This window comes from Vanacampus margaritifer, chromosome 1, assembly GCF_051991255.1.
Source record: "Vanacampus margaritifer isolate UIUO_Vmar chromosome 1, RoL_Vmar_1.0, whole genome shotgun sequence".
Taxonomy (NCBI): domain Eukaryota; kingdom Metazoa; phylum Chordata; class Actinopteri; order Syngnathiformes; family Syngnathidae; genus Vanacampus; species Vanacampus margaritifer.
In genome coordinates, this window is record NC_135432.1 from 22,960,421 (window position 1) to 22,976,377 (window position 15,957).

At 39.2% G+C, this 15,957-nt stretch overlaps 2 protein-coding genes and 1 long non-coding RNA gene across 3 annotated transcripts; 1 reads left to right on the forward strand and 2 right to left on the reverse strand.

Moving 5' to 3' along the window:
• Positions 1–811: 811 nt before the first annotated feature.
• Positions 812–1,559, forward strand: LOC144062870 (uncharacterized). The gene is made up of 3 exons (XR_013296462.1): positions 812–1,108; positions 1,248–1,301; positions 1,466–1,559. It is a non-coding gene; the product is annotated as an uncharacterized LOC144062870 (long non-coding RNA).
• A 1,007-nt stretch (positions 1,560–2,566) lies between these two features.
• On the reverse strand, positions 2,567–8,222 carry slc19a2 (solute carrier family 19 member 2). The gene is made up of 6 exons (XM_077584629.1): positions 8,004–8,222; positions 5,188–5,739; positions 4,697–4,943; positions 4,436–4,628; positions 3,309–3,450; positions 2,567–2,897 (listed from the first exon to the last, which is right to left on the reverse strand). Exons 1-6 carry the CDS (start codon positions 8,124–8,126, stop codon positions 2,763–2,765), a joined length of 1,392 nt encoding a protein of 463 aa, XP_077440755.1. The 5' UTR covers positions 8,127–8,222; the 3' UTR covers positions 2,567–2,762.
• Positions 8,223–8,792: 570 nt separating this feature from the next.
• atg3 (autophagy related 3) lies at positions 8,793–15,513 on the reverse strand. Its single transcript, XM_077584641.1, has 12 exons — positions 15,317–15,513; positions 14,909–14,950; positions 14,468–14,517; positions 13,412–13,482; positions 12,847–12,954; positions 12,449–12,501; positions 12,002–12,083; positions 11,894–11,928; positions 11,670–11,822; positions 10,772–10,899; positions 10,513–10,581; positions 8,793–10,396 (listed from the first exon to the last, which is right to left on the reverse strand). Exons 1-12 carry the CDS (start codon positions 15,386–15,388, stop codon positions 10,315–10,317), a joined length of 945 nt encoding a protein of 314 aa, XP_077440767.1. The 5' UTR covers positions 15,389–15,513; the 3' UTR covers positions 8,793–10,314.
• Positions 15,514–15,957: the final 444 nt, after the last annotated feature.

Genomic DNA, 15,957 nt, shown 5'->3' on the forward strand with positions numbered 1-15,957 from the left:
CAGCATTACGGCTTGGAATTGGGGGGGTAGATCACCATCATGATTCCTGAGCGCGGCCCCTGCTGCTGCTCACCGCTTCCCTTAGGGGATGGGTCAAATGCGGAGAACGAATTTCGCCCCACTTAGGTGGGTGTGACATTCAGTGGTACTTTAAGCGCCAGTCACGTACATGGACAGCATGAACTACCTTATAAATGCGGAGTGCATATACCTTTGAACAAACGTGTGATCTGAGCAGATCTTGGAGTATTTCGTGGGTTCATCCTTTCTGCTGACACTGATAAACCACAGTCAGATCACGTCGCATCACTGATTTAGTGAAATCACCTTCATGTACTCGGATCTTTGGAATGGAATCGAATCCCGATTCCCAATTTACAAGTTCCGTCAGCTTTCTTTGTACAACCATGTACCCAACACGAAACAACCATTTTGCTTATGAAAAGAAACACTTGTTTGTTGAAATTTACAAGAGTACCCCGTGCCAACAGAAGCCTCATAACGATCCTGATCATGAATCGGGTGTTAGTGGAGAGAAACATTGAAAACAGGCTGGATATAGGGGCTCTCGAGGACCGAACTTGGCCCCTGTGCTAGGAAAACCCCAAAAATAGGGTAGACGCATGACGTGATGACGTCACACATTTTTATTTATTTATAGAGAATCCAGTCATGTACATAAATTAAAATTAATAATAATCGAAAATATCCAGGCAAGCATGGGGACATTATAAAAATCTGATTTGAAAATAAAACTGTAATAATGTAATATAATGATGTAATGACTGTAATAATACTTAAAAACACATAGGAGCAGAAATCTACCAGACAGTGCCCAGCCTGCGGGGAAATAGACGAAGAAGAAGAGTAAGTGCACTTGTTTGCGGAAGTGAAACACAAAAGTTTTGTTCTTTTTTTTAAGAGAGATTTGTTCAAAAGAAGAAAATGCAGCATACATCCCATATTGGAGCGGTGGTAGGGGGAAGGTCGATCAAACACCACAATGGCTTTAAACCGTGGACGATAGTGGCGATGTCTGTAGTTGTTTCTGCGGTAGTTGTAATTGCTGTTGGCGCTTTCTGCGCACTTCTGGACCCCATACTGCAAGGTAAACGCTAATATTTATGTTGTCTCGTACGTCTAAATACAATTTAGATACAGAGAGTGTGTGTATGCGTATGCGCGCACTTGCGTGCGTGTGAGTGAGGAAGCATGTGCTTGCATCCAGTGATGTGTAATTGTTTCAGAGTTGCGGGCAGGCAGAGTTAAGGAAGAGGATGGGGCAGAAGTGAGGATGTTGGGTGAGTATTTATTGTAAGGACTGTGTCACTACCCGGTTATTTTAACGTTGACCTTGATTGAACTCAAAACGACCAACTACCTCAACGCAAATTAAAAACGCCATTTAAATAAATAAATAAATAAATCACACCCCTGCTCACAAGATGCATATTTTGGCGTGTAGGTTTCTGGAGTATCCTGGTTCTTTCCGTATTAGCAGGATTCAGTTGCTGCCTCTTCTCATGGACTCTCACCTACCTCAACTCCTACAAACCAGGCTTGGTGCCACCAACACTGCTTACACTGGTCAGGTATCTAATACATATAACTTATTTTTAACCAAATGTAAATATCCAAACTTCAGTGTCGTTTTGTTTAGTTCCAGAGACAAACACAACCAAGATTTTCTCTTGGATTACGCCGTTGCTCTCCTTAACGGCGCCATGGCAACGTTTACGGTCATCTGGAGCCTGACCTGACTTTGTTTGTTCAACTATAGTGATGTGATGTGTTTTCAACAATGAACTTTTGAATTTGACAATTTTATGGATTTTCTTTTTCTTTTAAATCCATGTCAAAATCTGAATACGTCAAAACAAAAATGATTTTGCATCGTTACCTAACTACATTATTCTAGCATGTAACTTTTTATAGTATGCCACAGAAAACATTCAAAACCTGTACTAACACATTTATAGATAGATAGAACCAACAAATGTGTACAACAGTAGTATGTAAATGGAATTAAGTGACATTTAATTGTAATCAATGCAAGTAAGAAAAAATCAAAGTAATGTAACAGAAAATCTTTAAAGTCTTTCAAAATTCAGTGTTCTAAACCTCATAATAATGATACATGGAGACGGACACAATCTTTCAAACACGCACACATACGCACATACGCACGCACGCGCGCACACACTCACACTTATTTGGTTCACAATTCATGGACAAATCAATACAGTTTAACACCTTCACAAAATATACAGTAATACATTCTAGAATATGTTTTGCTGTAACTTGTGATTTCAGGCACACAAATATACATTGACTATGTTCATATTAAAAAAGCGGATGTGGGAGAACATGAGAAAGTACACATACGGTATTGCTTTCAAGTCTAAGGCCTCAAATTGATTTAAACAGTATTATACTATGGCTAAAAAAAATCATCTTGTCTTCAAATCTATATCGTCCTGTGTTTTTTCTTTTTTAAGACAAAAAAAGGTTGTGCTTTACCTTGACTAGTTTCGGCGCCAAAACTAGTCAAGGTAAAGCACAATTTAAAGTATTATACTATACTTAGAAACAGCATGTTTTCATGTATCAGTGCAGTCAGTTTAACACTAAAACGTATGATTGTGTTTTGCCAGTGGCAGAAGTGCTTAGTTGAATGTAAACAAGCAAAAAAGAAAAACCCACAAGCTAGTTTGCTGTGCTTGTGAATAGATACTTAAGATTCCTCCATCATCACGTCAATATTACGTGCCGTCGGTGTCTGCTGGACTTCTGGACAGGACCTCTTGATCAGAGTGCTGCCGGGTGGCTATTTTGCAAAGCCCGGCGAAGAGGAACACAGCAGAGATGACAGCAAAGTAGCCACCGTAGACGTAGAACTGATGTAGGAAGACATATCAACCACATCGTATATTTGTGAATTTTAACTAACAACAACTGGACACTGCATTAGGTACACCCCTGGTAATTAGATCCAGCACAAGAGCTATGACCAAAATTTCTTTCATTTATAAGAAAATGTTCCATTTCGACTGACACTGCAACAGAGTACGTTATAGGCACCTACTGAACCCGAGTCTATCAGATGCCACAAGATGAAGGTCCTCAATTCAAGAAAACATAGTTACAAAAATCACCCAAAAGGTGAATTTGCGAATGCCCTACTGCGAACATGCGGGGACTCACTTCACTTGTAGTGCGGTTCTACACTATTGCAAACTTTAACCACTAAGACTAGTTTTCATACTGGAACTCATGACATCATTCAGGTGTGCCTAAACATATTTCACCTGGGTGAAGAGGTCCAAGCCCAGGCCGGCCGAGTCCACCACCACCAGAGTGAGCAGAGACTGCAGCAGCAGAGCCACGAAGGTGTTGACGCCAAACACCAAGGCGTAGCGCGGCATGTCAAGATTGGAAGCGATTTGATATCTGGAGAGGAAGGAAATATCATGTAAAGCAAGTGGGAAACTTTCCTTCAGTTCAGTTGCGTTCATGCTAATGTGTGTAATAACCACCAAAATCTGCACTTAATTTAGAATCTGCACTAGATGCAAAAAAACAACAACTTGAAACTCCCAAATGCACTTAACATAGTTCCTTGGTTTAGTTTTTTTCTTCTTCTAGCAAATGACATTTGTATAGTTTAAAAGAAATTCCACAAATAGGGAAATTTGGCAAATTCCAAAACGTGTATATTTGGGGTTTACTTTAAACTGTTTTGGTAGGCAATGATAATAAAAAAAAATGAGGGAGCAGCATCAATCAACTACTTGTGATTTTTTGCTGCTGGCGGCAGGGATCTCTTTTTATTTACTGCAGTCATGAATGGACTTTACTTCAGTATTCTCGACTCACTTCAATTAAAAATCCAATGTGGTGGTAGAGCGAAAGAAAATTATTATTTTTTAAAAAATGGTTGAAATGTAGTGATGGCAAGGAAAATGGCACTCTATAACATAAATATCCTAAAAAACATACAGTGATGACACCATTAAATGGAATGAAAGACATTGAACAATTTCTGTAACATTTTTGCTTCAATTCCATGAGACATTGTGCTGCACCATCTGGTATGCACAATTTTGGCCACTTGAGGGCAGTATAATACACAGATATGACAGTCACAACACTCAGTAAACTGCAGTAATATTAGTCGTTGTTTGCAGAAAATAAATATATTTCATTACATTAGCAGCCATTTTGCATTGTTTGTTAGCATTAAGCTAAACGGACTTTGAAGCTATGTAGTTGGTTTAAAAGCAAAGTGTGTCATTTTCCTTGTTTTAAGTTTAATGCGACAGTAAACTTCAACTGGCAAGTCAAAGCACAAATAAATAAATCTGCCCAACAAAGGCCCATATCTCACTTGTGGAACTAACAGTACAGCACAGTATACAAATGGTGGCGAGCTTACGTGGCAACCGTGATAAGCAGCATATAGGTAGCTTTGAAAAGGACGTAGGAGCCGTAACACAGCCAGATGCTCCCCAGCGTCACCATGACCAGCACGCATGCTGCCATAAGCAGCGACAGGGCCCACAAGACCAGCTCACCCCACACAGTCCAACGCACAGGCAGGTGGCCCGCCAGGAGCGCAGCCAAAGCACCTAAGGACATGCTCAGTTTAGACATCATTTCCAGCATTTTCATTCACGGGATACCAATCTTACAGTACCTAGCAGTGTGGACAACGTCTCCACGTAGCCGTTGTAGATGTCGTATTCGCTGGAGGGGCGAATCTTCTCCCACAGCGCTTGGGCGTAGTTGAGCACCTGAAAGTACCCGCATGTTGCCAGCGCCCACCAGAGGGACCACGCTAGCAGGGGACCTCGTCTGTAACAGTGGAGGAAGTCAGCCAAAAGCATCTTCAAGACCTCAGGGAAACCACAGCTTCCATTTGTCTCCTCAGACGACGGAGACACCTGATTGACACAATAGACAAATTGTTGAACTGTGAAACTTCAGCACCGACAAAGTAAGAGAAAATCCATTGCGTAATTGATACCCCTCACTAGAAAGATTCATAATTGCCTATAGATGCCACAAGATGGCGGCAGAACACTACATGAAGTTCCTCAACTTACTTTAACATAGTTCCTTGGCACCAAAATGTCACATGATGTCCCCAAAGCACTACTTTAGTAGATACTGCAGTATCGGACTCACAGTGGCGACGTCCTGGTTGTCAAGCGGCACCTTGTTGTCAACCTTGTCGATGAGGGCGCTGCTGTAGTCACACTGCCTCTCTGGCGCCCCCTCTGGTTTCTTGTGGAAAAACAAGCTCCTCTTGGGCATGGGCAGAAACCAAGGCGGGAAAAAGGCTACGGCGGCCGATGCCAGCGTGGCCCACACCAGATGCACCAACCGCACTTCGGCCACGGTGAGGAGCAGCTGGCCGCTCAGCGAGCCGGCGGCCGAGCCGAAGAGAGTGACACTGCGGCAGTAAGCCGTCACCCTCCGGTAGTGCGCGGGCTCCACCACGCTGTAGATGTACGAGAAGTAGGCCACCTCCGAGGCTGTGGCCAGTCCGAAGAAAAACTCCAGCAGCTGCATTGCCCGAAGGCCCTGTGCTTTGGCCAGCATCGCATAAGTCACCACAAAACTGATTGCCTGCAACACCAACACGGGCTTGTAACAGAGGTAGTCCGTGGCCAGGAAGATGGGGAACAGCAATGCCAGATAGGAATATGTCCAGATTGGGTAGATTTCGCTGACAACCTACACAAAGCAAATGACAAAATGACATTTAACATATTTTCATGTTTTCACAATCTACAGTTAGGGCTGAACATTTAACTCATTCACTGCCATTGATGGCTATAGACGTCAAAAATTCATTTCAAAACTATTTCTATTAGCTGAAAGCCATGTCTAATATAACAATATTGCTTTGGCGCCATTTTGTGGCATCTTTGGGCCAATGAAGGTGCTTGATTTAGTTAAGACATAGCCTTGTCTAATAGGGGAAAAAAAGTACTTTGCTGTCATCATGTGACATCTGTAAGTAATTACAAAGCTATTTTGATTGGTGCCAATTACTTAAGAGAATATTAAATCATTCGCTGCCATTGACGGCTATAGACGTCAAAAATTCATTTGAACTAGTTTTATTAGTTTAACATTTTTTCCCACTTTTGCTACCAAGAGGATGAAAAATTGTATTTTTTTTATTGAACATTTAAAACAGATATAAAATGTGTGATTAATTGTGAGTCAACTAGTGAAGTCATGCGATTAAATCTTCCCCACTTTGTTCGCCCCACCCCGGTTCATCTCTGAGGCACAGCGCTCTGCTCAAGGACTGGCTTATGCTGATTAAAACTCATCGCAAAAGTTTTCGCAGGAAAAAAGGAACTTGCGATGTTGTCAGTCACCTGAATCACATGTCGGTGCCTCTAAGTCTAAGTTTTGAAAAGGTTTAAAACTGTTCATTGGATGTTCAAATGCCACAAAAGTTGATTGGAAACGAAAGCTGCTGGTAACTAATAAAAATGTCTTTGAAAAAATGAAAAAAAAAATTACAATTACAAATTTTAATCGCCTGACGCTCCAAATTTGTAATGTTTTCTTTTCTTTCTTTTTTTTATTCATTCATTGCCATTGACGGCTATAAACGTAAAAAATCATTCAAACTATTTCTATTAGTTTATTTTTTTTCTCCACTTTTGTTGACAAGAGTATGAAAACCTAGAATTGTTTGATTGTACATTTAGAAGAGATATAAAATTTGTGATTAATCGTGGGTTAACTAGTGAAGTCATGTGATTAGTTACAATTTAAAAAATTAATCGCCTGTCGCCCCTAATTTTTAATAATTTTTTTAAAATGAATTTATGGCAGTGAATGAGTTAATCACATCCATATTGACATTGCAATGTTTTAGAATACAATTTTCAAATTACAAATATTGTACCACACTTGTTTGGTAGTTTTGTTAAGTGGTTGTGGTGAAGGTAAATCAAAGTGTTTAGCAAGTTATTAATTTTAATTGAAGTAGATAAATTAACTGTTTTTCATATTTATTCATTTGTCTTTTTTTTGCCTAAGCCTAACCAATAAGACCAAAACAATACAAACAATCAATCTTTTTTTGTTTATTGCTTTTCGGTATCAGTCAGGATTTTTAACTTGATTATATGTTGTTTGTCATTTAGGCCGAACTGTTTTATCTTTTCATTTTATCATGTTTTTAATCATTATTTATTGTAAAGCACTATGGATGTGCCTTGTGTTTAAATACTTCAGTGTGAGATTCTCCTCACCCTGCATAACAAAAACTTTCTTTATTAACGTAGGTGGAAAAAAATATTCGAGATTAACCACAAATTCCAAAAGGATTTGGCATTGGTTTTCTATAGGGATTACAGTCTAAAACCAGCGCCACTTTTACTAACTTGTCCAGGACAAAAAACAAACAAACAACAAAACTAGCATTTGTCCACTGTAAGAGGGTTTTAAGAGAGGTAATTCAAAGGTCTGCACTCTGCAGTACGCACAACAACCAAAATGGCTAAATGGCATTTTAGGTTCATTGTGAACTTTCACCCGAAAGCCCAACATTCCTACTTTTTGAGAGCCATCAATCTATCTTTGGGAGAGTAAAGACTATTTAATCAATTTACATCTGTTATCTTTTTAATAATTAATTTCTCATCCTTTTGCAAAGCTACTTCAACTTATGTATAGAATTTTGAGGCTGAGAAATAAATGTAACAATATTGGAATATGTCTTTATGAAATAACTAAATGTGGGGGGAAAGTGAAGTGAATACTGTGCAAATGCATTGCACTTTAGTGCCACATACTGATGGCGGAAGCGATAATGAGGCAATATGTTGTCAATGTCACAGAACGCGTCGGCTAAGTTCCTGCCTACCTTTCTGAAAAGAAATACAGTAACACAAAGTAAGGCAATTGAGATTGTACCGGGCGCGTGGTATCCGCGTACTGTACGCAGTCTTTCGTTTGGGTAGCGTCCTCACCTGAGCCTCGGTCAGGTTCTTGTCTGGTCCCATCAAGTAAGCGGTAAGGAAAGGTTCCGACGGCCTCAGGTTGGAAAATAAGCCATACGCGCAGAGGCATAGGGTTGGGTACAACAGAGACATGTTGTACGAGAGTTACATGACCTCCACATCCACATCAACTTCGACTCCACCGTACTCACACTGGTGGTGACACGAACACTTCTTTGTTAGTCATTTACCGATTACTAAGTCTTTTGGCACACTACTGCCACATGGTGGTTAGAGTATGGCGCTGCACGGAGAACAAATACATTCTAATGCAAAGAATAATAAACTACATTTAAACTTATTTTGGTTGGTGTGTTCCTTATAGCTGTTATACGTCATGTACAGCCATTAATTCCCGGATGTGGGAAAAGGACTTCAGTACATAATTTTATTAATTTTTACTGGCATTACTACAAAATAATTTGCACAACAATAACACTTATCTGCAAGCACCCACATTGGCCTCTTTATTGACTTACATTTTGCTAAGACACAAAACAACAATCACAAAAAATAGCTAATGTTACATTTTTGTTTTAACCAAACGCTAGCTAGCATTAGCTCAACTTTTATGCCATCAATAAAATGCTCCCATAGCGTGGCTAACTTCGTTAACTGAGTAACAGTAAATTTACTTAAGCACAGTATTGTGAAATTTTACTTCCAATCACTGGAAAAGACAGAACAATGTTAGCACAGTGACAGGCCAAGCACAGACTGCATTTACTGTAAGTATATTAATAATGTAACTCAGCGAGCCAAGGTTTGTATATATTATTTATTGTTTTACACAATGTGCCACAAAGATTTTGTTTGTTGCCAAGTTAACCACACAAGCTGCTGGGCGAGAAGATGTGCAATGATGTTATATAAACAATAATCATATTTCAGCCTGTTGCAAAAGGCCCATCGACACATTCAGAGTATTAAGACAAAATGGCAGGTTTCCTATTTAATTGGGTATCCTCTCACTAAAATGTATATACCGTATAATAATCAACTCTGTCCCAATGAAGCATGAAACGTAGTGATACCCTTAAGTACTGTGCAGAAAGCCAACAATCTGTCCAATACCAAATCCTGAACCCCTTACTCATTTTAGTTATAGTTTCATGTCAATTATTTGAAATAAGACCTGTTTCCTTCCAGTTCAACTCAATCTAATTTTACAAAAATTTCCATTTAAGGTAAGGATAGTGCAAGCTGCGTCGATAAGTGACAAATCATCAAGTGATTTTATTCTCTAACTCCAGGCAGGATCAAAGTTGTGTGGCCAGTTTATTTTGACATTCTTTTATTGAAACGAACTTGTGTATCATATGTGTGAACGAAACAAAGCTTTTAAGTAAACCATGCAATAGTACACCAATGTTGACGGTTTCCTTTGGAGCTTCACATGGGGAGAAAATTGTTGGCTCCCTTCCCTGAAAGAAAGAAAACCCCCAAAGGGCCATGAAATAACTTTAAACTTGTAAAGGTACAATGTAGTGAAAATTAAGCGCTAAAATTGCAGCATGGTTTTATTTTCATGTTCCAGGAGAAATATTTTAAAAACCAACTAGTAAAACTAACCTGGGGGGAAAAAAGGTGCACAACCAGCCACATTTCAGCGCCAATGTATTATTCTTTACTTCATCAAGTTAATTTTCTATCATTTGTATGCATTATTGTTTTGTATTTGATATTTCTTTGTTTAATGGAAGGGTACCAACATTTGTATCACCAGGTTGGCTTTGATTTCACCTTGTTTCCGGGTCCTTTTTTTGGTTCAGCTTCAGTGCTAATGTAAACTTGACATCTCGGCTAAAAAAAACCTGGCCTTTAGCATAAGCGGCAGACAGAGTCTAAAGGAATTGATGGCGAACTTATGGTAAATTGAAAGTAGCAGAGTATGAATCACATTAAACCAGACAATAGCGGAATGTGGCTTTGTATGCGGACAGGAAGGACGAGCGCTTCCGTAAAGCATGACGGATGTAACTAGTCTAGCCTTACTTAGGACAGAGTGCTGGATAACTGTTGAAAGTCTTTTTGCACTGTAATGATACTGATCAATAGTCACATTTACTTATGTGCACAACTTCCATTTTTGCACCTTGAGACAAAACATATTCGAGAATTACATGATTTTATCCTCTCTCACTGATTCCCATTTAGGAAGCACATTTGTATGTCATTTACACCCGTGCAAAGTGTATCAGAATGACACATCTTCTCGTAACCAAACAAGATCATATGTAATCACAGAAGCAGAATAAGTGATTTTCCACATTCCACATTTCTACATGGTGAAGTGTCTTGTGTAGTCGTATTCTATTGTGGGAATGACCGCCTGGACAAACTTGAGAAAAATGAGAAGATACCTGTCAACCATAGTCAAGGAGAAAAAAACACATTCATTGTTCATTAGTGCAATGCAAAAACATATCTCAAGATTTGACCACTTGATTTGTTGTGCAAGGAAAAACGGAAAGGATACACATGTACTCCAAGTTCACCACCTCCTTCAGCTACAGTCTCAATGATCTTTTTCATCACTTCAGCATGTCTAGAAAAAGAAAAAGGATACATGTCCTTCGGTAAAATAAGCCATTAGAGACATTTCTTACTGAAAAATAACCAATTAATTATATATAGTGAGTTTGCCGTTTTGTTGTACTGTATCTCACAATGCATCAAATCTATCCCTTGATGAAAACATTTGTCAAGGTCAACTCTTCTCTCGCAATTTTGCTCACCTGCAGGGGTGGACAGAGCACATGGCAGGCGGAGGAAGGTGTGGATGGTTCTCAATGGTGACCGTCTTCTTCACGTGGTCCTGGCTGATGTCTTCATACATTTGTTCCACAGTCAGAGGCTGCCTGTCCTGGAAGAAAAGGCCGCAACAACTTGAACACAATACAAACCTCGAGTCTCTGAGAATGATAGCTGATAACAACGGTTTGGAGTGATTCTCACACTATTTGGCTCTAGTTTTTCACAACCGTTATCAATTCATTGTAACTAACGTGTACTGCTAAATGCCACTGGAATTAAAAACGTATTACTTGTTACTTATTATCTTGTTCATTTTTTTAGAGGAAAAAAAGTTGTAATGTTTATTATTTATTACAATCAATGGTAAAGTCAACATGAGAAAAAAAAAAATCTAATTTGGATAATAAAGTTGTATAAGGTAAAGTTGAAGAAAGAGAAGAAAGTCTTATTTTACAAAGTGAATTAAAAAAAACAATGTTATTCAATTAATATGTTTTCTATTATATATTTTTTCTTAAAAAAAGGACTTTATTAATATAATTATTTTAGCTTTGGAGGTATGAGCTCACAATAACCCAAATTCACCTGTCGTTAGCTATTGGGGGGGGGGGGGGTGTCTAACCCTAACCCCTCAAATCAATGCCACACTGAATTTCACTCATTTCATATAGTGGGCTGTCAATTACACAGGTTTTCTGCAATACTACATGTGGCCAGTATCGCATTACACACACCTGAACCAGTTTGTGCATTACATGCCTTGCTCAAGGGACCTTGAAACTGTTGAGAATGCACTGCGAGTTTAAGATCTTAAAGTAACGGATGATGCAATACAGTACACTACAATGAGGTGTTGGCTGTTAACGGCCAGGTACATACTTCATCATATCCAAACAGCCAGAGTCGAGGCGTCTGGTAGTATTTATCGTACGTGATGTAAAGGTCATAAGTTCTTGTCTGAAGGATGGCGTCTTCACCCCCGGGTTCCGCTTTCACTTTGGCTTGCACCATTTTACTAGTGTCCAGGGTTGCCTAGAGGGGAAACGGTGCACCTTGACACACGGACGCTCACACGTACTGTATGTTGAAATGCGCCGGCTTACCTCATCCGTTTCCAGTAAGCCGCTCTCCTCATATTCTGAAAGGAGCAAACCAATGTCATTGACTATGCAACTAGCCATGAGATTGGCTAAGATTGTCATTTCAAGTACCTTCCATATCTGCTGCCTCGCCATCTTCATCGTCTTCACCATCATCGCAACTTGCCGCAGATGTGCTATTCATATTCTTGTCCTTGAATCGGGTCAAAACACAGCTGAAAACGTGGCTGGCACACTACCACACAGAGTAGGCAATCTGAACCGCATTTGGGTCCACTTGACATCTCAAGTCGGGTACGACTGCTTAGTGCGAGTCAGGTCAAGTTATCTGTACTGTAAAAAGAAGAAAGGCCACATCCACAGCCTCCTTGCTTATATGCTGGCACATGAGACGCACAATGGACATCTCATGGTTGATAGGATCTACAGTGTTTTCGGACCGAGCAATGTGAAAGCAGGCCAGTGGGGGACAGCAGGACTGAGTATAACCCAAAGTGTCAAACTATTTAGTTCCATATTAAGTAACAAACTGCTTAACACAAAAACCACAACAAATACCTTGCTATTGTCCAGTGAAATTTCCTGGACAGCATCAGTGACACCTAATACACCTACAAAGAAAAACAGCATTGTTACAAATTTCATCTGCTCCACAACAGTGATTCACATTGCATGTTGCCATCTTTTTTTCTTTTTGAAAAGTGATCCCAAAGTTTAGACAATCTGTCTTTTAAGCACTCTTTCTCCCTGCCTCACACAAACTTTTTTTTTTTTAACACAGTGGTACGAGGGATTTAATCAGTGCACAACGGATTACACACGACAGCCCTGCTTCACTTACAGTCTGTATATTGCACCTTTGGAAAACAATTTAAAAAATGCTATGATGTGTATATATATATACAATATTAGTTTATTTGATGCTAACATATCTTTGATGTGAAATGTTGCCGTGCCTGCATGATGATAAGTGTCCACCCATCCCCCATCTCCATCGTCCTCCTCGATGATGGCTTCCAACTCGTCTGAGTACTCCATCTGTTTGCAACGCTTGTAACAGGGAACTGAAAAACACACACACACACACCAAAAAAGATTCACACACTCAGAAAGTCCAGAGCAATGTGTTGTCCTTTACTATTTGGCTACTGTAAAGTAAGCAACGAGATGACTGAAACGTGAAACTATCATGATGAAACTGGATTAGTGGCTTCTATATATTACAGTTTTAAACATGAAATATCAATGTATTGCACTGTACTCAGGCAGTAATTCTTTGCATACCAAATTTTAAAAATCATTGCATGGATGGATGGATGGATGATAGTCTCTCTCAAATGTACATTTAACGAGAGCACATACCAGACTAATTAAAATTCAATATTGTGCTGTAACCTGAAAGACACTGATAAAATGGATAGCAGGCCTATTATTTGGAATGTTTGGATAGAGGACAGCAAGTTAAAAAAAAATTTTAAGCCGTCTATGACCTCAACGATTTGAAAAAAACACTGCTCTTACCATTGCGAGTCAGGAGAAATTGTTTATCAGGTGGCAAATAAGGCTTTACTTTAACTTCTTCCCCAGAGGCCCTGAGAGAAAATGAAAACAAAAGTCATCACCATAGAATCATTTAATTGGCTTTAATTACAATGACCACATTTAGATGTCATACAACGGTGCCTTGAGATACAACTAAGCTGACTTCATCGAGCCGCCATCCGATTTTTTTTTTTTTTTTGCTTGACTTGCCAGCAATACCCACATCTATTCTTTATCCTCTGCGAAGAACGACTAATATTACTGCAGCTCACTGAGGAATGTCTGTCTCCATGTATGTCCAACCATGTCTGTATTTTACTGCCACAGTTGGCCAAGGCGCAACCATCACAAGGAACACTACAATATCTATTGCGTTAAATTAAAAAAAAGTGGCCAAAAAGTTAAATTCTTTACATTGTATTTAATTTGGTCATTATTGTACAGTTTTATAAAGTACAATATTACACAATGCTATTTTCCTTATTTATAAATGTTACATTTTTTTTTTGTTTTTGGGGGGATGTTGAAATAATTGAAATAGATTAATTAATAACAATAATAATAATAATAATTGGAATAGATTATGGAAATTTCCATTCCTGTCAATGGACAAAGTAGATTTGCGATATCTTTTGCATTACGAGGCTGCGAGCATTGTCACAGAACAAATTAGAATTGTATCTCAAGGCAAACTGTGTGTTGTCTAAACCCGGTGTTAATTTATATACTGCCTTAGTACCAAGAGTAAGGTCAAAGTAATCATACACTGCATCCTAAAATAAATACGAGATGAGCATAACACTTTCAGTTCGACAAATCGTGTTTCCCCCAGCAGAGATTTGCACCATTCTGTGAAATCTAACAAGAATGGCACAACAACGAAATGCACATTCCTGAGTCACAAGGTATCATGACTGCCTTATTCCTTATTCTACACAGTCAGACTATACACATTTACCCTGCAATAAGACACAATAACTCCATTCCACATACAGTATTTAAAAGCACATTTCATTTGGATGAAATTATACTGACCATTTCCAAGTGGGGCAGTGATGAACTAAATGATCCCCAGCAGCTACAAACTGACACACACAAGGAAAAATGCAACAGTGTGTGTTTATTATACATGTAGGGTCTTATTATTTTAGTGATTCCCAACCACTATATCAAGGGAAGTTATCCAATTTCAATTAACTAGTCCAAATATTTTATTTACAGTTTAATAATTAAGAAGTACAGTATGTGTCTTTCTTCAATTCCTGCACGTAAAGAAGCTTTGTGTTCAACTGAACAGGTCAGATGTCACACAATCATGAATTTGTGAATACACAGAAACAATTTCATCATTTTTTCAGTGTATGTACAGTTTATAACATCCTTGGTGGTGGAGTGCAGTGAGGTTCAATAAAGGTTGGGAAACACTAGAGAATGTGGAAAACAAACAAAAAGTCAGCATGTATGGATTAACCTCACCTCTTCTGGTGTGATGACTCCAGTTTCTTTGAATTTTGATTCCTGTGGAAGTTTCACAACAACAAATCAGTTTACAATCTTATTGACCCAACTCATATTTGGGTCACTCCAGAATAAGTGCCCATTTCCATGATAGACAAATTGTTTTATGTCTCGTTTATCTACAGTACCGGTAGTTTAAATCAATAATACACATTACTTGTGGTACACTGATGTTTATTGTGCAATCGGTGCACCGGCATTTCCACAAACATGTCACTTCACTCATGTATAGCATTATGTTTGGGGGGGGGGGGGGGGACACAACAATGCGTCTAACATTAATAATTGCTCTATTTACGGATAAATAAGACATCTCATGCTAGCCAACGAGCCACAAGGTAGCTTGCGAAGTACAATTAAGTTTACCTTGAGCACTGGCGTGAGAAACTCTGCCACTCCGAGAGCCGTTCCTTTAACTGTGTTAATGACGTTCTGCATCTTACGGGCTCAAATAAAGGGATTCTCCCTGTAGGCATACAGACAAACACGGAACTAACTCGACATGTTGTTTCAAAACTGAGGGTGCAGCAGCAACATTCGTAAATCACATGACCGCTCGGAACACTTCCGGGTATCATGGTCTCGCGAGAAAACAGCGTTGGCGAGTTCAGTTGATTGGCGATTGGAGCGTAGACAGTAAACACCCACTTGAGCTCAAGAGCTGGTTGGCCAGGGCCTCTGGCATATTGGATGTGGCAAATTGAGTATTTATTTTTCCCAGCAACTGTTTGTACTTAATCTTTTACTTACTGCGTTGGAAATCACATATGTACAATATTTTGTCAAAATTGGCTTGTTGATTTTTGCAAGCTCCACGGATGATGACACATTTAAAAAAAAAAAGTAAATAGAGAGAAGTAAAGCCTTGAAAACTCAACTGAGACCTGGCGATTTATAGGCCACAAAAAAAAAACAGGGACAGCAGCGTAATGGGAGAGCATAAATAAGGGTGGTGAGTGGTGACACAACTGCTTTGGAGAAGCAAGAGTAGTCTCCATCCATGGCCT